Genomic DNA, 21,910 nt, shown 5'->3' on the forward strand with positions numbered 1-21,910 from the left:
ACGGCTCGGAAGCGCTCGGTCATCAGCACAAAGCTTGTGTTGTGTGCCTGCGGGACTGGTCACCGATGAGCATGGTGCAGAGAACGAGGCTCCGGGAGCGCCTCCTGAGTGTTCTGTGGATGCAGCGGACGAGCGCGGCTTGGAACGATCCAGCAGGAGCGCACAGGTCCTCAGGGACGCTCGTTGCGTCCAGTTTTCTACGAAGCGAGTTTAGGCGAAATGCTGGGACAAGCGCCACGACTTGCAGTGCGGGCAGTACAGTGCACACACAGAGGCACCGCTCTACGGACGGAGACAACCTACGCGTGAACTCCAGGAAACCGGTAGAGGTCACTGGGGAAGCGCTGCGGCTTGGGGCAGGCACACGCGCTTTCCCGGGAGCGGTTCACGCTTCTCTGCAGCAGGATCGTACTTTTTCTGCAGGCACGCAAGCGTCTTCCGCTGGTGGCTCGCAGACGCCTCGTGCAGTTGCCGGTGCAGCAGCGCCAACTGCTGCGAGCGACTCCGATGGTGGAGCTGCTGCTTCGGAGACAGCGCAAGGTACCACACGTGCCAAGTTTGAGCAACAACCGCTTCCGTCGTCAGCGCACAGTGTATCGGGACGAACACTCAGCGGCCTAGCGTATTTGAAAGCCCTTTGGGCTGAATATCCCAAGCGAGGCTTTTGGGGTACCCTGATGGCGATCCGTACCGGACGGGTGGGCATGTATGACACCTGCCTCGTTGGCATCGATGAGTTCGGAAACCGCTACTATGAAAATCGTGCAGCCAGCTACATGCGTGATCGCTGGTGTGAGTACAGGGACGGCAAAAACGCAGACCCAGTCTGTATACCGCCTGAGTGGCACGCGTGGCTCCACCATTTTGTGGATGATCCACCGGTGTCTGCAAACGACAAGTGGGTGCGTCCGTTGTTTGTGAAACCTCCGCATCCGAACTATTCCGGAACATCGCAGGCGTATGCGCCTCGGAATAGTCCCCGGAGCCCCGCGTACATTGGACATCTGGCGACTTCCGTGGTTGAGTCCTGGCAGGCGCAGACTACGCTACAGAGGCAGCGCAAGCCGCGGGCCTTAACTCCTGCCCGTGAAAAGACATCCCCAGAACCGGATCAGCGATTGGACTTGCCTTGAGGTCCAAGAGATTTGTGTCCGGCTCGAAGAAGACTCGAAGAGGATTCGATTCGGGTACCAGAGCCGGATCAGGGAATGCTCTGGTCGACGCCGATTCGAAGGCGGATGTTTTTCAGCAGGAAAACGGAATCTACGAGCGAGGATGGATTGCGAAAAGTGCAGGATCTTTGCGAGCATACTACTGTAGGTTAGGTCTGGTTTCGCTTCGCGAGAATTGGAAGCATGTCTTGTTCGTTGAAAGAGGGAAAAGCGATACGACTCAGTACTGCATGTTGGTTTGTGTAGGCGCGCAAGGCATTTTGATTTTTTGTGGAAATCATGAGCAGTCATGTGCATCATCCGCGTTGTATATGTTTGTGTGTCGAGGTGTGCGCTTGTTTTTCATGCGTGGCTGGAGCAGTCGCGTTGCGCACTCTACCATGGGAGCGTACGCTCATTTACGAGCACCGCTCGAGCAGGAGCAAGCACAAGGCTGCACGCCTCGAAAAATGCTTGCTTGCTCAGTGCGCTACCGGTTCAGCGGCATAACATACTGTATCTTGAGAGCGCTGGCTCTTTTCCGAGCATCACTCAAGCGGGAGCACCAGGATAGCACATGTTCGGTGAGGCATTGGAATGCGTCCATACTTGGCAGTATAATGAGTGCTACGCTGGTCTTTGGCCGAGACACCAGCTAGTTCGAATACTGTGCGTCGTTTGTGGGCGCTGCGCAGGCCGGCCCCCGAGCACGCCTTGTGAAGAGGGGCGTCTGCAAACCTGCGATGCGGATGCAATCGTCAAGCCGCTCGTTATCATGCGTTGTCTAAACGAACACGAGCTTGGACTAGTTGCTTCTGCGCGTAAAATTCCTCTCTCAGTGGAACGCACTGCCGCATAGCTCGCAGCGGCCGATAACGCTTGGTGTTCAGCTGCAGGGCACTGGAACCCTGAGCATCTGTGACAGATCCGCACCTACACCGCAAATGACGTTCAACGTTGTGACGGGACCAGCGATTCCGATACCTGGCGAATCGCGGCAGTGAGCTGATCGGCTGTTAATGGTCTCCCGCGGCACTCCAGGAAATACAGCACCGGTTGTGATTTCGGCTCATGGGTGTAGAATATGGCAGTTACTAGGGTACTGGCTGTGTGCTCCTCCAGGGCACTTGGATCTACAACCAGACGCACGCCTGGGGAATCCAGGTCTTGTGGCGCGTCCGGATGCACAACCAGAAACGTACGCGAATGGAGCCTGGCGATCATGGAGCATATTCTCTCGTCGGTATGGACACCTGTCGAATCGGGTCCTTCGCGTGCATCATGGTGCTCTTGACGCGCTTCGATACAGCGCGGTAGTATCTGCTGAATGCTTTCCAGGAACACATCGTGCAAACTTCCGTCTTCGTCGAGCACGCTAAGTTCCAGTTCCCAGCACCAAACGTCCACATTATACCCGCGAGGCTCAGAGGCGTAGCACTGCTCGATTATCGGATAAACGAGCTTCTCGAGGTATTCAGTTAGTTCCATAGCCTTGTGTGTGCAGCTTCGGCCGTAACACAAACCGGGAACTTGCACCGTTACTCGCCATGTAGTTGCAGGTCGAGCGCTAACGAGCACCTTAGAGTTCCCGTGACTCACTTGGACGACAGGGCACGAGCCCCGCTCACGACTACCGAGAAGCCAGCCACAGCCCCGGGTGGGTCGCGGTTCGTCGACCGTGCGACCGTCGGGTCGGCGTTCACACGTCCAGAGCTCTCGGGTTCGGAAGCCAACGGGGTCGTGCAGCCGATCCATTTCAGCTGTATCATTTACAAGGGTGTCAAAGTCCATAGCGCGCAACTCGCTCTGTTCAAGACTGTCAAGACAAAAACGCCCCATACGAAATGTACGCTAGCAGCGCTGTGCACTGCGTACAAACGTCGCACGTGGATCACTGCAACTTACGGGGTCTTGCATCTCAGTGGTGTTCGATCCACCAAGAGCGTATCGTGAAATGCCTTGTCGGGATTGATAGCAGATGCGTTTTGATGTGCATTCATATGAAGAAGTAAAAAATCTATGGGAAAGGTATAGATATGCAAGTCGCGGGTCCCAGTAGCTTATCACAGTCATCTACCTGAAACGTATGAAATAATTCCCAGTTTGCCGACGACACAACGAAGAGGAGCAAGAGGTAAGCGAGAAATGATGTTTGCCAGACGTAAAAATCACGAGATCGTAATGGCAACGACGATAGAGCGAAGAGGAGCAAGAGATATGCGAGAAATGATGTTTGCCAGACGTAAAACTCACGAGATCGTAATGGCAACGACGATAGAGCGAAGAGGAGCAAGAGATATGCGAGAAATGATGTTTGCCAGACGTAAAACTCACGAGATCGTAATGGCAACGACGATAGAGCGAAGAGGAGCAAGAGATATGCGAGAAATGATGTTTGCCAGACGTAAAACTCACGAGATCGTAATGGCAACGACGATAGAGCGAAGAGGAGCAAGAGATATGCGAGAAATGATGTTTGCCAGACGTAAAACTCACGAGATCGTAATGGAAAAGAGGACACGAATTCTAGGAGCGCTTGCACTGGTCAGTACAACAGCAGCGGCAGTAAGCGCATGGAGTTCGTGAACCGAGACTTTAACGCTGCCATCAGTACCAGACGACATGCGGTGCCGGAGACGAGACCCGAAGAGCTGACGCAATCCAACGTTTTGGGGCAGCCTCTGATGCCCGAATTCTCCAAACAGAAACTGAAATCGATAACAGGCGGCCGGTCGAATGTTACCGGGAAGCGCCCGTAAGTAGGTAGATATATTTACCCCACACGGTCGTGGGGCATTTTTTGGTTACCTGAAGACACCTCAGACATGCCGGCATCATTCCCGGAACAATCTGGTCGACCTGTCCCAGTCTTACGTATAATGGAGCGCCAACTGCGCGGGACTCGGGGAGCGCACCTCTATCAGGTGCCTGCGCAGCGGCAGCGACGTCGACGTCGTCGACCGCTGAGATTTTTTCTCTCTAGACAAAATGTTTCCATGGGCCAGCATTCTCCGATCGTGCGCATTGTTCTTTCTTTTTGTGTTTTTCAGTGCGAGGTGAAGTATCCATCAAACGCCCTACCTCCACGTTACATGACCCATACTTCTTCTCCGATATTCTAGTCGGTTCATACGTCCTATCGTGTGTGCCTAGTAGCTGCTGCAAGCGACAGCAATGGCGCGTATCGTGCCGGTGCTTCGACCGCTGAGATCGGGGGTGCAGCGCGCCGCCGCCGCCGCCGTCGACGCCGCTGCTGCTGACAGCACGTCGCTGGTACAGCGCACAAGACCCATATTTGTACTTGTTTTGCAGTGCACGACTCTGGAGCGCGTTTCGAGGATCTTATCAACGAAAATATCCCTTTGAAAGATATTCTTGCTGGGAAGTACAGAGGGCACGGACTTTGACAAGCTCTTCGCCTTTCCATAGAGACTTCGGGGCTGCTTTATTGGTACAGGACTCACGGAAGGGTGTTGGACGCTTGAGAGCGGCGCGTGCGGCCTCCTTGCTCCAGAACGGTGGAACTGTAGTTGTCCACTCAGCTGAGGTACCCTCCTTCCGATAGGCTTGACGGAGATGGCGTCTGGGTCGAACCTGTTTGCCGTCCTAAGTGACGAGACCGAAGGATCGCAGACAGAGGCTGCCCGCGCCAGCGAATCCAAGGAGAAGCGGCCTGGGGACCCGCCGAGCAGTGCCCGTGGCTCTGCCCAGAAGCACTTTGGGTTCGATCGACGATCAGGCACTGGACGTGGCCGTGAGGTTGCGAAAAAAGGTGCTGGAGGCAAGTATACTTTCGGTTCAGTGGAGGAGGACGTGCGTGACGCTCTGAGCGGTGTCAGGATTGCCTCCGAGTCAGATGCTGCTGCAGCGGACGGCACAGAAAAAGACGACGTGAACCACGTTGGTGAAAGCAAGAGCAGTGAAGGTGCCCTTCTTAGTCTGGAGGAGTATCAGCAGCGTTTAGAGCGGGAGCGAGCAGAGCTCTCGAACAAATTGATGGCAAGCAAAGGACCCCGTCGTCCAGCAGAGGAGCAGGGCGATGAAGTCTTTCGCAATGCCAAGCGCCTAGATAAGAACGGCGTTGAAGTGGATGCGGACTCACAGGACGGACTCCTGGGGAGCATAAGCCTCAAGGAGAAGAAAACGCGTGCTGCCAATCGCAGCAGTGGAAAAGGCAAGCGGGATACCGGAAAGGAGAATCTTGCAGCGGAGTTCTTCACGGCTCCGCCGCGCGTGAACCGCGGCCATCGAGCGTCCGGTGACGTCGTCGAAGAGGATAATCCCTTAAGAGCGAAGAGATCTACTGGCACAGAGGCAGCTGGACCCAGTCGCGGTCGTGGACGTGGTCGCGGCGGTGGAAGTCGAGGGTTCCGCGGGGCGGGCGCCCGACACCCGACAGCGCCACATGCGTCAGAAAGCGCAGTCAGGGACAAACATAATGCATCTGATAACCATGAAACCCAAGAGCCGAATCGAGGTGTGTCAAGTCGACAACAACGTACGCGTGGCGGTTCTCGCACTGGCGCTGCGCCCGATAGCGGTCGTTTTCGTGGGCGCGGACGAGGTGGGGCTGCTTCTGTAACCGCACCACGCCCTCGTGCCGCCATTAACACCACAGATGATGCTGCTTTTCCATCGTTGGGAGCTTGATCGAACACCTGCATTTGAGGCGAGAGCGGGCTGCGGGCATCCAGCCGCCTGCTTCGGTCTCACAGCGGGCCTCGCCTGGCGACACAGGCGGTGCTCTGGATGAATCGAAAGCTCTACGGTAGAGCGATGTGAAACGCTACGTGCAACCGTGGCTGTTTTATAGGTAAACCGAAGGATATGTGGTGTTGATGCGTTGTGTATGGTGTCCGGTGCGCTGCTGCGGTGCAGGTCTACGTCAGCGCAGTCGCCAAAAGGAGCATGCGCAGCGGTTCATAGACGTTGTCTGTGAAGCGCTTCACTAAAGAGCAGGGTTTTTGCGATATAGGCTCTCTTTACACGAACCACAAACTAGGCAAGTCGGCCCTGGCTGGCGAGCACTTGCACCGGAGCATGCTCCAATTCAGGCAGTGCCGCAGACAAGGCTTCCAAGCCGATCGTGACTTGCTCGCAGCGCTGCATACGACGCGGGATGCACTGCGACCCAGGGCCTCGCGGGAAACCCGATGACCCAGCTCACATCCAGCATCGACGAAACGCGCGGAAAACAGAAGCGGTGAACCTGAGGCGCTTTCACACGGGGCGCGTTGCCTCCGCAACGAAATCCTCGATTGGTGCTGTGCTCGTTTCTCCGCTGATCTGGTCCGGTGTTTCTCGATAGTCGCCCCAGTCAATACTTTCCCGGAGCATGCAGAGCAGACTAGTGCGGAGATGTCAACTTATTCTGTCATGCGAGCATATTCGGGTTGCTGTGAAGCGGCTCGAACGCACATCGCACTGCTCGTGGATTGCGATTTGCTTCGTTTTCTGAAAACACGCGCAAGAGCTAAGCGCTCTACACATACGCGTCTGCGATCTAGTAGTTCAAGCGACGGCAATCAGGTACGGTGGATATCTCTATCTCGAGACATCGTTGCAGCTGAGGCCTAGAACAGCTGACGCAGCTAGGATGCAGATTCCTTCGAGTTGCGCCTCGCTTCAATGTTCTGTATTCGACACAAGCGTTGCAAAGCCATCGGACAACCAGCGCAACGAACAAGCACTTATTTCCCAGTGCGACCTCGGGTCTCTGTTGTCTGGTCCGTCTCTGCGGTGGCGGGAGGTGCTTCCTTCGAAGGTTCTCGCTGCTGCTCGCTCCGCTCAATCAGGTACCGAATCGTGAAAAATGAAACCAGTGGTACCGTAAATACCAAAAAAGCTGTCTCATTATCAGCTTTTAGTAACTTTAATTCATCGACTTTCAAAGTGATGGTCGATAACACCGCCGAGATGCCGAGCACAAACAGCAGCGAGCGCGTTAGTGAACGATCCAGGAACAGGAAACCCACGTACCCCACGAGAAAGGCAATCGTCGGTGCCGAGTCCAGATAAAACCACTTCGAGTCCGCAAACCCAAGTCCAGTAAGCGGCGGCCCCAGGTACAATGACAAAGGTATTAACCCCAGGATAAACGTAGTTGAGAAGGACAGGTAGAGTAGAAGCGATCTCACTTTGGAACGCTCTCGACTTTGGTTGCGTTTCGCGGTATCGTGCGGCTCCGGTGCAACGCCATTGCCCAGGTCGTTTGCTGACTTGAGATGCGCTCTTCGTTCCCGCGATGTCTCGTGTCCTCGTCGCTGATCACCGTGGTCGCTCATAGCGCGGAGTTGCGAGCAAGGACGCACGCCGACGCCGTTCTCCCGTTTCCGTGTGCTGTGCGCTCGACTTGCTAGCCAGCGCCGCTTGTGCGCAGGTTGACACGCCCTGCACGCACTGGACGACGACCTCGAGACCAAAGCCGCCTGTAAGCGGCCGGAGCAGTTACGTTGCACGAGCGAATTGAGCGTAGGCGCTCCTGAGCTGCCCTGGAAAAGCACAAGCGGCTTCAAGTGGAGCGCCATGAGCGTGAGAGCGCTTAATTGGTTCACAGCAAACCAAACGTTCGTTGATATGGGCTAGCGATGACGCTGTCCTTAACCAGAAAAATAAAGCAAGCTACGAAAAGACTGACGTTCCAACACCAACAACAGCAACAACAACAACAACAACAACGCAACGGTAGCGAAGCGCTCGTGGCTCGCCTTCGTGGGCATCCCCCGAGTACGCGATCGCAGAGCGCTGCTTCTCATAACCGGTGCGCGTGCCGCAGCAGCCGCCCTTTTGGTGGCTGCTGGGAGCGCCTGTGCGGAGAAGCAGCAGCAGCAGCAGCAGCAGCAGCAGCAGTAGCGCTGTTGCTGTGTCTATGGCCTCTCAGGGCACTGAAACTGCCAATGAAACGCATTTGACGACGCGCCAGACCTCGACAATGCACTGGCACGTCTGGCGAACTGAGGTGGAGCGACTGCGACGACTGGTCAAGGAGCCGGCGCTCAAGTGGCCGAAGCTGTTGGTGCTCGACCTCAACGGATTGTTGGTTTGGCGGACGCCGTTGCGACCTCGCCCCGGGCAACGCGATGGTCCCATCGGGGCTTGCTATCAACGGCAGCCGGATGTGGTGACTAAGCGTTTCTGCATTTGGCGCCGACCTGGAGCGGTATCCTTTATGCGGTACGTTTTGGCTTGGTTCCACGTCGGGATATGGTCGACCGCCCAGCTGCCGAACGTGGAGGATATTTTGGCAACGCTTCTCACAGCAGAGCAAAGACGTGAGCTGGTATTCGTTATGGACCAAAAAGACTGCACCAAGGTCAGCCGGGCGTATGCCCCGGGCTCTTCCAGCAAACCGCTGATGTTGAAGGACCTGGAACGCCTGTGGAGTCGATATCAGGGTTTCTACCATATGGATAACACGTTGCTCATCGACGATGATCCCTACAAAGCGAGCGTCAACCCAGTATATACGAGCGTGCACCCGTCTCCATGGAAAGATCCCGATGTGCAGGGCACGGACACGTTTCTGTGCGAAGGGGGACGCTTTCGTGCGTTTCTGGAAGCGCTGCTCCACCATGACGGCAGCGTACGTACGTTCGTCGCCAACCAGCAGATCATACCCGTAGAGCAAACGAGCAACGATGATGAACGAGGCGCTACCAATGATGCCCAGCTGCTGAGCGATACCGGTGCAGTGAGCACAAGTCTCGGTTCCAGAGCTGGGTTCGATCAGGAGCTGAGCACTGCCGATCCCAACCGATCGACTGGTGCCCAGTCTGTGACGGCAAAGTGTTTCGTGGGCGCACCAGCATGCGCACATGATGGTGAATCGAAGACCAGTGAGCCAAGCGCTCGGGATGATATCCTTTCAACGTCAACGGGATTGGACGGCCCCGAGAAAGACGCACCCGCCAAAACAGCGTCCATGGATGCACTGGTGCCCTCGTTTTCGAATGAGCTTTCACGATTGCGTATCCATGACAAAAATGAGGATGTTGGGGATGATACACGAATTCATGCGCAAGCGAATGGGCTAGCGGCATGCTCGTGCTCGATGCCATCGGTCTCGAGTACACCAGCGGATGCCGATAAAACCAGCCGGCGTGACTCTGGGGAGACTTCACCAAACGCTGGAGCAGCGTCGCGCTAGGCGACGAGCGCGAGTTTGGCGAAACCTGGTGCCGGCAGGCTTGCACGGAGACCCGCGTCTGCCCAGCGTCCCGGGTCGCAGCACAGCTGGGCAGCGCGGTCCACAAGTTGCGCAACCGAAACGGGTGCGTGTGCCCCAAGCAGAACGCCGGCATCGGCCGAGGCAAGCGCCGCTTCCCTGACGCGAAGGTCGGCACTTGACGCGCGGCGGAAAAAGGCTTGCGCGGTGACGCCTAGCTGTCTCTGCATACCCGGTGCCGGGCTCGGAGCATAGCATCCGACTGAGTCTGACTCGCAGCAGCAGCAGCAGCAGCAGCAGCAGCAGCAGCAGCGTGTGGAATGCGCGCTGCAAACGTGTGTTGTTGATCGCTCGGAATCGATGCTGTGCTCGGGAGCTATGCCATTGTCGGACACGGAGCAGGGCACCAGTTTGCCCAGAGCAGCACGCACGACCTCGTTGCTCCACAACGAGAACAGCACGCTGCGACGAAGCACTCGGAGCGCCACGCGCTGACATCGCTCATGAGCGCTGCCAGAGGCCGTGAGCGCCTGGCGCAGTGCCCGCATCACCAACGCTACAGCTTCGCAGCGGACTCGGTACCATTGGTACCCAGGAGACGCGCAGAGAACATTGCGCTCCCACAAAAAGGCGCTCGCTTTCGGAGCCACGCCCCGCAGGCCGAGTCGAACGGCGACGCCTCGCGGCGTCCATCGGCTTTGAAGGCCGAGCCCGGCACCCGCCAGAGATCAGCGGGGCGTAGAGCGGGGCACCGCGAATCATATGTAAAGGCGTGTGGCGATGCCGTGCACGAGATCGGAACTGTAAATAATGGTCGTTTTCTGGAATTTATTAGATATTGCGGACAAATCAGGATGAATAATGCCAAGCACATGCGCGCAACCCATCTCACCACTGCATCGTTTTTGACGTAGTCGCGAAAACGCGTCTTTGCCACCTGAGGGGCCGGTGACGCGCCCTCGTGGACAGGGCGCCGAAGCAAACCCCGTCTGCCCCTGCGTGGGAACGAGTGCTTGTGCAGCGCACTCGTTCCTCGTACACAGATAAGGCTGTTTGTGAGGCCTACCTCAGACCCAGTGCTGTGCGTTGCTGCCAGTGCGTCACGCGCTGTTCACTGTTCGAAGCGCGCGGGTGCCGTTGCTCACCATAGAAGCGAGACGAGGGCGGGTGCGTGGACTGCACCCAACCACATGTATATAGTCTGCGTGCACCAACGAAGGACGCAACCGAGGCGGTGGTTCGTGCTGCGTGCCAGCACGCCTCAGGTTGCAACGGATAACTTGAAGGTTGATACGCAGCCTCGCCGAACGTCAGCCGCCCGGGCGGTTGCAACGCAGCCGTGTCTGGTTCTGCCTGGTTTGGGAAACGCTGCCAGCGACTACGCGGAACTGCTTGGTCTGTTACCCGCGGGGTCACTGGTTGTACCAGTTGCTCGCTATGACTGGTTTCGAAACGCCCGGGGCCTGATGTTGCCAGCGTACTGGCGGGGTACGCTCAAGCCTCGGCAAGTTATGGACTGGTATTTCGAACGACTAGAACGAACGCTATTGCAGTTGAGCTACGCTTTTGGCGACGAGACCGGTGACTGGGGTGTGAATCTGATCGGACACTCTGCCGGTGGCTGGTTGGCACGACTCTACGTGAGTGAGTTCGCCAGCGACGACCTTCGGAAGCGCGTACGCACTGTCGTCACGTTGGGCACACCAAACCTGGCACCACCAGCTGGTGTATTCGACCAAACCAGGGGTATTCTTGCGTATTTGGAGACACAGTATTCGTGGAAGCACCGCCAACATTCCGGTGTTCGCTACACGTGTGTTGGATCCAAAGCGGTCCGCGGGCGGCTCTGGTCGAGCAACCTTGAGGAAATGATCGCTTATGCCTCTTACTGGCCAGTGTGCGGTCGCGGGCGTGTGGCTGGTGATGGGATTGTGCCAGCGTGTTCCTCGTTTATGCGCGGGGCTCAGGCTATTCTCCTAGCGGATGCGAGGCACTCGCCGTTGACGGACCCTAAAAACTGGTACGGGTCACCGCATCACTTCGAATGCTGGGCGAGCGCTTTGGTCTGAGATCCCTCGGTACGCGCTGATGCTGAGCGCTGTGGTGCATAGCTCGAGGGTGCTCGGGTGAGAGAAAGCAAAAGCAACCGCGTCTGGGCCTATGGCAGAGCTTCGAATCCCGGTTAGAGACACCGAACCCGCAACGAGGCAGCGGTTCATTGCCAGCACATGCCGCACGCTCGCGTGGCATGCCCCAAACGAGCAGTCCAAGGCAGCAGCATGCGCCATATCAGGTGCTCAACATTTGCATAAACGATGGTCACCAACGATGGTGCGGCAAGTGCCCGCACGCTCCTGCAGTGATCTTCCATGCTTCCAGGAGCTGCCAGTGCGTGACGAGTCCGCTCGAAGGCCTGCACGGCGAACAGCCACGATACACACCTGCCTCTCTCCCGCTCTCTCTGAGCGGAGCGCATTGCCTATCTCTATTGAGTACGGCAGCGATTCGGATGCACTGGAGGATTCTTTTCAAAAGAAGTGCTACTTTTGGCCGCATCAGGATCACTTAGGGACCCGTCCGGACTAGCCGCGGCAGCTTCACCACAAAGAACGTCAAGGAAACTTGCTATTTCTTCCGCGCTGGGGCGCTTTTCTGGATCCAGATCCCAGCAGCGTTCAATCAGTGCCACGACAGAGGCCGGCACCTTGTCACTCGTCTTGACGAGACGTGGCCGCAAATTTTTCGACACGACTGCCGTCGCAGTCTGCACTGGCGTGAGATAGGTGTCCTCGTATGGCATTATGCCAGTCAGCAGCTCGTTGAAAAGAATCCCATAACTGTAAATATCTGCGCGACCGTCGTAGCGCTCACCGCGAATCACCTCCGGTGCCATGAAGCGATACGTCCCCGTCAGCGCCGTCATGACAGCCTCGCTATCGCCCTGCGTTCGGCTTACCCCAAAGTCGGAAAGTTTCGCAACGCGTGCGGGTCGGTCCACGAGCACATTGCTCGACTTGAGGTCGCGGTGGATGAGATCGTGTGCGTGAATGTACGCCAAGGCTCGGGCGACGTCGCGCATGATTCGATACACAAGTTGGGGTCGTCGTGAAACCCACTTACGACGTCTGGAGATGGGCCCTCCTTCAAACAGTTCCATCACGAGAAACTTGCTCCCATCAGACGGGCGTACACCCCAACCGTAGTAGTTGAGAATATTGGGGTGCCAGTCCAGTTTACCAAGCACAACCTCCAACTCTGTCCGAAACGTATACTGCGTCTCGCGCCTAGCGTCAGCGTTTAACATTTTCACCGCAACCGGCCGCTTTTCGTAGGTACCCTCGTACACGATGGTCTCCGTGCCGCGACCCAGCTCGTTCCCAAGCGTGATGGCTTCCCACGGAATCTGCTTCTGTTTAAGCCGCTCCCTCGGAGATAACTGGACTGCTTCAATATCGTCTGTCATGAAATCAAAAGCACACGTCACACAACACAAGTGATCGATTGCTGGAAACCGCTGGAAAGAAGCACAACCGCAACCCTAGACATCGACAAACGCTAACGTTGGCGGCTGGCGAAGCGGTGCAGCGCGCAACGGATCGCGCTGCGCTGCATCCAACGTTGCGCGATAGGCGTGTCGATTGACGGAGAGTTTTTTATTGGACAACATGTGTACAGTCGCGAGCTGCGCCCTCAGACTGCGCGCCTGATCGCAAGCCTCGCTGGAGCGTCCATCGTTCCACGCCCTACTTCCAAGTTGTATAACCCATGCTTCGTTTCGACTGATGGATGATGACGCGCTACAGCGCTGTCGAGCAGCAGCTGGGGATAGATTGCAGCAGGCGCAGCACAGCGCCGGACGACGCATAGGCAGGTGCACGTGCGCGACGCGCTTTGGCAAGCCGATCGATGGGCCAGCGGCATGATGCGAACCATACCGAGTATGGGTTGTATCAAAAATGAAGGAGCATTGGGGAATCGAACACGAAGTTTGGTGCACCGGTGGGTGCTTTTCCGATCGCTGATACCCAGCGTGTCTGCATCGTCGCCGTTCAGAAATAAACGTTCTGTGCAAAAAAGGACAGCGCGCGCGTATCTTTCGGCCCGGAGTCGATGGCGCGTTGAAGCGTTGCTGGATGGACTCGGATATTCTCTCTGCTTGCTGACAGAGATCGCATACCGAGGGGAATCTGTGTAGCGTCACCGATCCCAGAGCAGTGGCGATATGGACGATGAACGCTGTTCGGGTATGGGCGAGCCACGTCTATGTCTGCTTTGTCCATATCCAGGCGTGTTGGGCGCATGCACGTGTGGCGACCTGTGCAACCGAGTCGGGATGAGCGCATCGGAGCTAAGACCGAGGTTTTAGCGAACTGCGTCTTTTGCTCTAACGGGATGAAAATGAAAACTGGGAAAGGTTCACGTGTATTTAACTAGAGTTCCTTCGGCACAAACAATCCAGCGGATCGGACGAATCTGCCGTGATTATGCTACGCGCGCATCTGCAGTAGTGCATGCTGCCACGATACCTCGTCAGCTCATGCTATCGGAGTATTTCTGGAACTAGGAGTATACAGCCACCGCGTAGACGTCAACCAGGCTATTGTGGTCTGGCAATGGATTGTTACGCGCCCCGGCCAGCTGCTAGTCTATCTGTGCGGTTCGCTGGATCCCAGAATAACGAAGAGACACGGCCTCGAATCGGATGAACAAGGCCTAGCTTCCGCGTTCGAAAATGCGGCTCAAAGGTATTCGGGCCTTGTAGGGCAAATGCTGTGCAGGTGCGTCCCGTGTCACGCCGAGCATCAAAAATAAGCGCAGCAACCGGCGGGCGGTTCTCCAATCGTTCCAGCTTGTATTCATATCAGGGAAACATCGCTCTGGATACCGAGATATGCAGAAGCTTATGTAGAGTCACTATGTTTTCTTCTCTGGTCTCTGAGAGCAGTGATGTATTCGGGGAAGGTCTGATTCGAATCGTCGATCTCACTCGCTTAAAACCGGCACGCAGCCCACGTCCGGTGCTCCGCACAGCGCCCGCCGCCTTGCATCGTGCGCGTTACCCAACAGCGCCCTGCACGACTGCGGGAAAGCGCTGAGCCTCGTGCTCGTCGAGTTGTGCTGCACTGTTCACGCGTCGTCGACTACATCGGTTATATGTGCGCTGATCGTGGTTCCGGTCCACGAAGGCTGGGTTGTTAGCGAAGAACGAACTTGTGATCCTGGGATGATCCCTGTCCTGCGCGTCGCCACGCTTGCGGCACTCGCCAGGCACCTGCGACCTCGACAACGTCTACTTGGTTTCGACTTTTGTGGGCCCGCTGTCCTGGTCGCAGCTTCAGATAGAGAACGCACGCAGGCGGCACCGTTTGGTGTGTTTTCACGCTCTACCGATGGAGTCCAGGCGGACGCGACGTTGCTCAATCAGGTATTCGAGCAGGCACGCGAGTTTGACGCACACGGGCAAGTGAATATCGGGGCGATTGTCGTGAACGTTGACAGCGCGCCTCAAGACGAAAACGTTTGCATCGTACCGAGTCCTCCACCGGCGCTTGCTGAATATGTGGAAGCGCTCGCACGGAGCCTGGATAAAGCCGTGGATACCGATGAAGAGCGCGCCCAAGGACTCGCTATTGTCTACTGGAACCAAGCGCACGTACTGCGAACGGTGCGCGCACAGGTGCAGGACCTCCGAGGTGTCATACACGAGCTCGAATTGTATCCGGAAAGAGAAAAGATCAGTGCAGCAGAGAATAACATGGAAAAACCGGAACCCTTCCTGCGACTGTCGCTTCTGCGGAGAATGCTGTTTGGGAACGGCGAAGGCATTCCTTCGAGACGACTGCGCAAAGCGCTTCATCGCAGGGAACGCAGACATCCAGGAAGCTACCATGATCCAAAACGTGAGGAAAAAGAGGCTTTTGCTCGAACGTTCGGAGAGGAGCATCTCGCCGTCCATGAGATTTTAGTGGATGTAATCGAGGAGCTGCGCCAATTTTCACGTGAAGATTCATCAGAGGGAGCAAGTGTAGAGAACACAAGGGAGTCGACTATGGTGCCTTAAGGAGGCGAATTCAGAGCATGAGCAGCGATTACCAGTATTTGCTGTCGTCGAACGCATGTGAAACGCTGGAAATCGTAGCGCAGTCGGTGTCTGGCACGGGACGGCATTCGGCAATACGGTTTCAGATTCCAGAGCGCACGTCCTCAGGGCCGGTAATGTACGCTCGCCCAATATATCAGGCACACGAGCTCGAGTTGAACGCATTCGAGCTCTCGACACGCCTCTCCGTGTCTACGCAAACGTACCCGGAAAGGAGGCATACGCAGTACAAGGCATCGTATAGACGAACGCGGCAGTATGGCGTGTACCCATATCAGATGAAAAAGGAGCTCTGGAACTGCACGCCAGCTTCCTACGTCTCGATTTTATTCCGAAGTTGAGTTTAGATGCACATCCTCGACATTCAACGTGAAGCAATACGCACTTACTAATGCATTCGCAGTCCTAGGATCCTGGGTCATCTATTCGGAGCGAATCGTTCGCTTCTGTGCCGTTCCTCATGGTCACGTCACCGGAATCAAGAGGATTCGCAACACCCTCGAAAAAGAACGCCCTATATACCAGATATCGTTGCCCAGTGCACACGTCCAAACCCCGATTCCTATGCTGTCCGTTCGTGTGCAGCATGCTGCAACCGTGCATGCTTCAAGTTTTCTAGCGTGCGGTTGCAAGGCAACTCGTGGGCCCAGCAAGGCGCCCAGCTGCATGGACGCGGTAAACTGCGCGATGGCGTCCCTCGGGGACTCGTTCACGAGCTCGTGTCCAAAGTCCACTGAAACTCTCAAGTCAAGTAATCGATGCCTCTCGACAGAGAAACGCTCCTCGCTTTGCGGCCAACGACGAGACCGCGCTCGACAGCAGCAATCGAGCCATGGCAGGGTATGTTCGTGGCGGCTCCGTTGTGTCCTGTTCGCATGAACAAGTGCCTTGGACTGGGGCTTGCGTCACCGCAGCGATCGCTTCAGGGGAAGGGCGCGTCACCGCTTTGCTCGAAGCGAGCGTAGACGGATCGAGATGCGTCGACATGATCTCCAGCCTGGCTCTCCCTCGTGTACTTGTTGCATCATGATCGGCGTAGCGCTGCGAGAATCCTCTACCAAATGGGGCAGCGTGCACCTGCGCATTCACCCGACAGAAGACGCGAGGACGGCATCGCTCAGAACTCTCCAGGTATCTTGGGGCACGGCAGCGAGCGCGGAAATGGAGCAGGGCATCCAGAGCAGCGCCTCCTGTAACCGGATCATGGGCATCTACCGAGATACGAAGCAAACGTTTACGCGCCGCAGGGCGGCGCTCGTCGGAAGACGTATGCTAGGCATCTGGAAACACCTGACCAGAGCCGTTCCACGGCTCTGCGCGTATCGCACCGAGCCGCCAGAGCGACACGATGGGAGCGGCAAGCGCCATAGAGATCTCAGGTACCAGCTGTGCAAGCGGTACGCGAGTCAGACCACGGAATCAGCCTGGTTGGGGCTTGGATGCTATCACCAGCATCCTTCGACTGCTCGTATCGAGATCAGGGGGACAGGAGAGCCTGGCGTATGGAAAGTCAGACACCAGAGACGGGCAAAGCAAGCGGACTCGGAAAGAGCCCGCCACGACCTATGTCGATTTCAGTGGAAAGAGGCCCAATGCATGGAGTACACGCCCGTGTTCGCTGACCTATTCCATTGTATTCTTACGCGGGTAAAGTGAGAGCATTGCGTAAGCGCATGCGCACACTTATACACACACAAACGCAAACATACATGCAAAGACTCCCAGTCGCATGCATACACACAAACCAGCTCATGGCCATTGTTCCGACCTATGCACATGAACTACAGCTGCAACAGCCAACAACTGGAAACCCGGTACACAGGTTCACGAGGCGTGCCGCTGGACCAGGTTTTGAAACCGATCGTTAGCGCTTCGTTTTTCGCCGCGCACCTGAACCCGGCTGGTTCGGTGTCCCTGCTTGATTCTTCGCGGAGGGAACAGTTGCCTGCGCCGTTTTCGCGAGTTTCTGTGCCTTTTGGCCACTTCCGGTTGCAGCTTGCGTGCGCCGCAGTTCCTGCAGCGCTTTCGCGATCGCACGCAAAACTGCTTTTCGCTTTGCCGTGTGCGTCAAAGCGCCGTCATCGCTAGGCTCCTCTGGAAGCTGAACTTTCACTCTCCCTGCCACAAAAAAATCACGAGGATGCTTCTTATCAGGCTCCAAGAGAGCTGGGAAACTCAGCTTCTCCTGACACACGCGAAAAACCTCCGCGGCTTCCGGTGCCGAAACCGCTGAGCGCCTCGACACGCGTCGACCATCGGCCCTGCTCCGTTCTTTCGAGAAATAGATTGGGTACACCAAGATCCACTGACCACTGCCTGGAGCTGGTGCGGTGTCAACCATGCCGCTGAGGCGTGAACACTTGGCTGTGCAACGCTCTCAAGAACGTGCAGGTGAGCAGGCACCCTCAAGCTGGACATCGTGCGCTCGGAACGATCAAGAGCGTCGGCCCGCATCCTCCACGCTCATGAACGAGATGCTTTGGGTCAGTTTGAAGCTAGCAACAGCGCATAACGATACGGTTGAGCTTGTTTTCTTTTAGAACTAGATATGGCTGCTACGTCAACCTTTCCTGGTACTGGCTGGTGTTTGCAACCAGGTCGCCGTTTGAGCACAGCGTTCACGCACGACGGTGGTGTGCTAGTGCAGCTCCGGTCTGTGAGGCGGCAGTGCACGTGCAGCGTTCGTGCGGCTCTCGTGACGCCTCCAGGAGGCACGCCCAGCTGGAGGCCTGCCATGCTGCGTCTTTCCATGCAAGGCGCACAGGATAGCGGTGCGACAACGTCCGGTTTGTACGGAAACAACGAACAGACGCGTAGTGTGAGAGCGCCCCTGCGAGACGCTGCGCCCTACAGCGCTGTCTGTGAACTTGCCGCCGAAGCGGGGCAGTTGACGGACGCCGAGCTGCAGAGACGCCTTGAGAGCATCGCGGGTGTGCCTGCCGTGTTCCCCGAGCCGGAAAAACCGCTCGATATCCCCAATGCGCTGGAGTTTTTCCGGCTGCGCACTGGAGAGTGGCTCTCCAAACGAGTCACGCAGCACATGGCCTTCCGTCGACAGGAGAGCGGCGAGTCGCGCATTACCGCGCAGTTGCTGGAGGCAAACGACGAACGTGTCAAGCAACTGTGCGCCCTACACAACTTTGCGGAAGACGCTGCTATGGGTGGCTGCCTCGTCACCTGGCGAGCGACCCTGCAGTGGGACCAGGAAGGCGACGCCCATACCGGCGAGGCGATATTCGCGCTCGTTGCCCAGCCGGGCTCCAACGGACGGTGCGGTAAGATACTCAGGGACCGTGGTTACGCTGAAGTGGTCCCGATAACCGGCGACTTTTACATGGATGAGGAAGATGCGCTGTATTTGGTGACACCGTACGAAGGAGGAGAAGTTTCCGAAAAGTTCGTGTTTGCCGAGCGCGATATTTTGTATCGCTTTTCCACAGTCAAACGAATGGGCGGCTTCAGTAACGCCACGTATGCAGTAGAGACACGAATTCCTTACACGGGAAACGGCGAGGTTTTGGACACGTCATCCATTGAGGACGATGACATTAGTATTTTTGGCCTGTCATCTGTTGATGCGCAGCAATCGCGACAGGAAGAAGACAGTAGACTTCGTCGATTTGGCTCGCTGCGAGGTCGAATGGGCGACCGATGGGAGAGTCCTCTCGGTAAGAAAATCGAAATCGATGAGAGCAAGTTACCACCTTCGCTGCGATCGTCTCCGCAGCCGCCATCGTCCTCATCGCCCAGTACTGACGCGGATTAAGCGCTGCGCCCTAAAAAGACGATTCTTCCCAACAACGCCAGCTGTGACATCGTTCGAAGTGATACATAGTTGATATGCGCATCGATGGACATGCATCTGTCCTTCTCCGCATGCTGTTGCTTTGTTTTTTTTTTTGATTCTGGAGCAACTTGCAGCATCACGCGGTACCGCTGATCGAAAAAGAAACCCATGCTCAGATCATCGATTGATCCGTGGACACCCGACGAGTGGTAGCGTGCGGCAGCACAGGTTTCCGCCGTTCCACACACCTGGACGGTGGCTGATCTGCTCCGCCTTAAAAACACGAACGCTGATTCCGGGCAAGTCTTTAATTCGCTGCGTTTTTGTGGTGCTTGTGATAAGACTTGTAACCGCAGACGCTCAGGACGCGGAGTGTGAGCGTGATCATTGTTGCGGTGGGTTCTGTGCTGGATTGCGGGTCGCGCCTTGTCGTGGCAAGCTACCATAACAGAAAAAAAATGCAAGATAGCGAGCTTCCTAGCATGTTTCGTGCATCATGTACACTGCGCCTCGTAAGCAACATGAAGATGGTACCATTTATGTTGTTATACAGGGAGCAGTGAATTCTGGAGCATCTGTTCGAGGACACACCATTTCTTTTTTCTCTTTTTTTGAAGGTATACAGCTCAAGGCATGGATCCTGTAGTTTAGAGATAGCTCGCGAAAAACTTGGTGCTGTGACTACCAGCATGCGAAGAACGGCCGTGCTCGTACAAGTCAGGTATTCTCTGGATAGCTGGTGGATGAAGTGCCCCTCAAAAAGTCCTCATGCTCTACGTCATGCACCCGAAACAGAACATATGAACCTTTGTCTACATAATTGCCTCCTCGTCCATCCATACCACTCCATACGTCGTCTAAGATGAATTTGCGAAGAATCCGCATCATACCAAATTTCCGTACCTTGGATACGAACGAGGATGAAGAGGTATCGATGGCGAAAAACGAAAACGTGTTTCTGCAGGAAACCTCAGCCCATGGAGCTACACGCGATCGATTTGGAACTAGATCGCGAAAGCTTATGATAGGCGGAACGGATGCTTGTCTCGATCAATGAGACCTCATTCGCGAAAAATACTAGAACTGGATATGAGCCAGGAAGAAGTGGGAAATTGCTGGTCTCAAAGGAGCGATACCCGTTGATTCCAACAGAATCAGCCGTAGCGGCGATTCAATCATGCGGGCGCCAACAAATCGACGAACGGAAAGAGTCGTTCAACACCTCATCCCCTATCGATGCAGTTTCTGGTTTCACCTCTCCGTATTCTTGTGTCCGGGTTGTAGGTCACGTCGCATTTTATCATGCGAAAAACCGCTCAGTGGCTACACAGCTGAGACTGGCCTTGAGCTGTTCTTCGCGCACGACTGTTATCCCAGGTTCAAGCAAACTGAACGTCCTCCATATTGTCATGTGCCGATTTTACGCGCACAGATGAGTAGACGAGCTGTTTGCATGCGTGACGCGCAAGTTCTTCGATAAACTGTACTTTGAGAAATCGATGCCCGCGCTACGCAGCTGTAAAGTGCCCTGTTGCGCCTCTGCTCGTGTGCGGGAGGAAGCGGAAGGCGCTCTTTTGTCCGTGGGCGTGCTCACGAGGGAGAAGGGAACGAAAACGTGCCACGCGAATACGAGATACTAGCATTCATAGTACAGGTGAGTTTCAGTCTAAGCGTCGACTGAATTCCTCTGAACCCGATTGACAGAGCGGAAATGGAGAATACAGACGAAATCCATGCCATCATCATGCGTAGAGGAGAAAATGACACTTTCGAGAAAACGACTACGCAGGCAAGAAGAGAACGTGTCGAAGCGGAAAAATCGGTCAGAGAGCATTGCCAAAGCCTCTCGATTATAACACATCCAGAAGAAGGATCTTCCATAACGTAAGATGCAGGGCGCAACGGGGAATGACGTAGCTTCCTGGTCGAACGAGCATCGCCTGGCTTTCCTCATCCTGACAAACTTCGTCATGCAATTATTCGTACGAGATACGCACGCTAGGATATCAGGTGTCCATATTCCTCGGAGAGTCATCGATCAAGTCGCCGTGCGACAACAGAACTTTTGCTCGGGACAGAATACGGTTGGGAGGCATGCGATATGAGCGCTTCTGTATCGACCTCGACACACTGAGCAAAGTACGGAGCAGAGATGAATGCTTCGTCCACTTTATTCAGAGAACGAGAGTGCGCGAACGTCCCAATGTCTCTCTGAGACGATTTTTAACCAGAGTGCATGAGACTGAGCAGGGATCGCAAGCGGTTTCGGGTGTATACAGGCAAGACGCGTTCATTCGCCTGCGACTTCAATGAGTAGGAAAAGGAACTAACAGATAGCATGCGTCATTTGGTAGTAGCCTATGGTGCTGGACGCGCTGTCGCACGCAACTGCTGCAACCCTGGCCCGTCAGTGGGCGCATACAACGCGAACGCGAGTCGATGCTGCACGATCCCCATCGATGCATTGGGCACGATGTACACGAATCACGAGCACGGTTGTGCGCTGAACCAGGCAGAGGAGCAGGAAGGAAAACATATCCCGATGCACGAAACGGTGTAGCATACGCTAGTTGAAGGTCGCATGACGAGGCAATGGAATGTGAGAGACTCGTTCTGTTGTGACTTTACCAGCAACATTGGCAGCAAGCACGCTCTGCACCGAAACCCGAACGCCTTAATACATATCCGGAAATGGCTCGTACTGCCGC

The 21,910-nt window shown here is 55.8% G+C and overlaps 10 protein-coding genes across 10 annotated transcripts; 6 read left to right on the plus strand and 4 right to left on the minus strand.

Moving 5' to 3' along the window:
* Positions 1-65: 65 nt before the first annotated feature.
* On the plus strand, positions 66-1,133 carry CYME_CMR083C (similar to NADH:ubiquinone oxidoreductase b17.2 subunit; the record flags this gene model as incomplete). Its single annotated transcript, XM_005538331.1, has 1 exon — positions 66-1,133. The coding sequence occupies one exon, from the start codon at positions 66-68 to the stop codon at positions 1,131-1,133; it is 1,068 nt and encodes a 355-aa protein (XP_005538388.1).
* Positions 1,134-2,102: 969 nt separating this feature from the next.
* Positions 2,103-2,990, minus strand: CYME_CMR084C (hypothetical protein; the record flags this gene model as incomplete). Its single annotated transcript, XM_005538332.1, has 1 exon — positions 2,103-2,990. One exon carries the CDS (start codon positions 2,988-2,990, stop codon positions 2,103-2,105), a length of 888 nt encoding a protein of 295 aa, XP_005538389.1.
* Positions 2,991-4,727: 1,737 nt separating this feature from the next.
* CYME_CMR085C (similar to nuclear RNA binding protein) lies at positions 4,728-5,801 on the plus strand (the record flags this gene model as incomplete). The annotated part of the gene is made up of 1 exon (XM_005538333.1): positions 4,728-5,801. The coding sequence occupies one exon, from the start codon at positions 4,728-4,730 to the stop codon at positions 5,799-5,801; it is 1,074 nt and encodes a 357-aa protein (XP_005538390.1).
* A 1,040-nt stretch (positions 5,802-6,841) lies between these two features.
* On the minus strand, positions 6,842-7,678 carry CYME_CMR086C (hypothetical protein; the record flags this gene model as incomplete). The annotated part of the gene is made up of 1 exon (XM_005538334.1): positions 6,842-7,678. The coding sequence occupies one exon, from the start codon at positions 7,676-7,678 to the stop codon at positions 6,842-6,844; it is 837 nt and encodes a 278-aa protein (XP_005538391.1).
* A 341-nt stretch (positions 7,679-8,019) lies between these two features.
* Positions 8,020-9,297, plus strand: CYME_CMR087C (hypothetical protein, conserved; the record flags this gene model as incomplete). Its single annotated transcript, XM_005538335.1, has 1 exon — positions 8,020-9,297. One exon carries the CDS (start codon positions 8,020-8,022, stop codon positions 9,295-9,297), a length of 1,278 nt encoding a protein of 425 aa, XP_005538392.1.
* Positions 9,298-10,505: 1,208 nt separating this feature from the next.
* CYME_CMR088C (hypothetical protein, conserved) lies at positions 10,506-11,384 on the plus strand (the record flags this gene model as incomplete). Its single annotated transcript, XM_005538336.1, has 1 exon — positions 10,506-11,384. One exon carries the CDS (start codon positions 10,506-10,508, stop codon positions 11,382-11,384), a length of 879 nt encoding a protein of 292 aa, XP_005538393.1.
* Positions 11,385-11,800: 416 nt separating this feature from the next.
* Positions 11,801-12,778, minus strand: CYME_CMR089C (similar to Raf/ATN-like protein kinase; the record flags this gene model as incomplete). Its single annotated transcript, XM_005538337.1, has 1 exon — positions 11,801-12,778. One exon carries the CDS (start codon positions 12,776-12,778, stop codon positions 11,801-11,803), a length of 978 nt encoding a protein of 325 aa, XP_005538394.1.
* A 1,761-nt stretch (positions 12,779-14,539) lies between these two features.
* Positions 14,540-15,376, plus strand: CYME_CMR090C (hypothetical protein; the record flags this gene model as incomplete). The annotated part of the gene is made up of 1 exon (XM_005538338.1): positions 14,540-15,376. The coding sequence occupies one exon, from the start codon at positions 14,540-14,542 to the stop codon at positions 15,374-15,376; it is 837 nt and encodes a 278-aa protein (XP_005538395.1).
* Positions 15,377-17,279: 1,903 nt separating this feature from the next.
* On the minus strand, positions 17,280-17,756 carry CYME_CMR091C (probable signal recognition particle targeting component SRP19; the record flags this gene model as incomplete). Its single annotated transcript, XM_005538339.1, has 1 exon — positions 17,280-17,756. The coding sequence occupies one exon, from the start codon at positions 17,754-17,756 to the stop codon at positions 17,280-17,282; it is 477 nt and encodes a 158-aa protein (XP_005538396.1).
* Positions 17,757-17,963: 207 nt separating this feature from the next.
* On the plus strand, positions 17,964-19,181 carry CYME_CMR092C (hypothetical protein, conserved; the record flags this gene model as incomplete). The annotated part of the gene is made up of 1 exon (XM_005538340.1): positions 17,964-19,181. The coding sequence occupies one exon, from the start codon at positions 17,964-17,966 to the stop codon at positions 19,179-19,181; it is 1,218 nt and encodes a 405-aa protein (XP_005538397.1).
* Positions 19,182-21,910: the final 2,729 nt, after the last annotated feature.

This window comes from Cyanidioschyzon merolae, chromosome 18, assembly GCF_000091205.1.
Source record: "Cyanidioschyzon merolae strain 10D DNA, chromosome 18, complete genome".
In the NCBI taxonomy this organism is placed as follows: Eukaryota; Rhodophyta; class Bangiophyceae; order Cyanidiales; family Cyanidiaceae; genus Cyanidioschyzon; species Cyanidioschyzon merolae.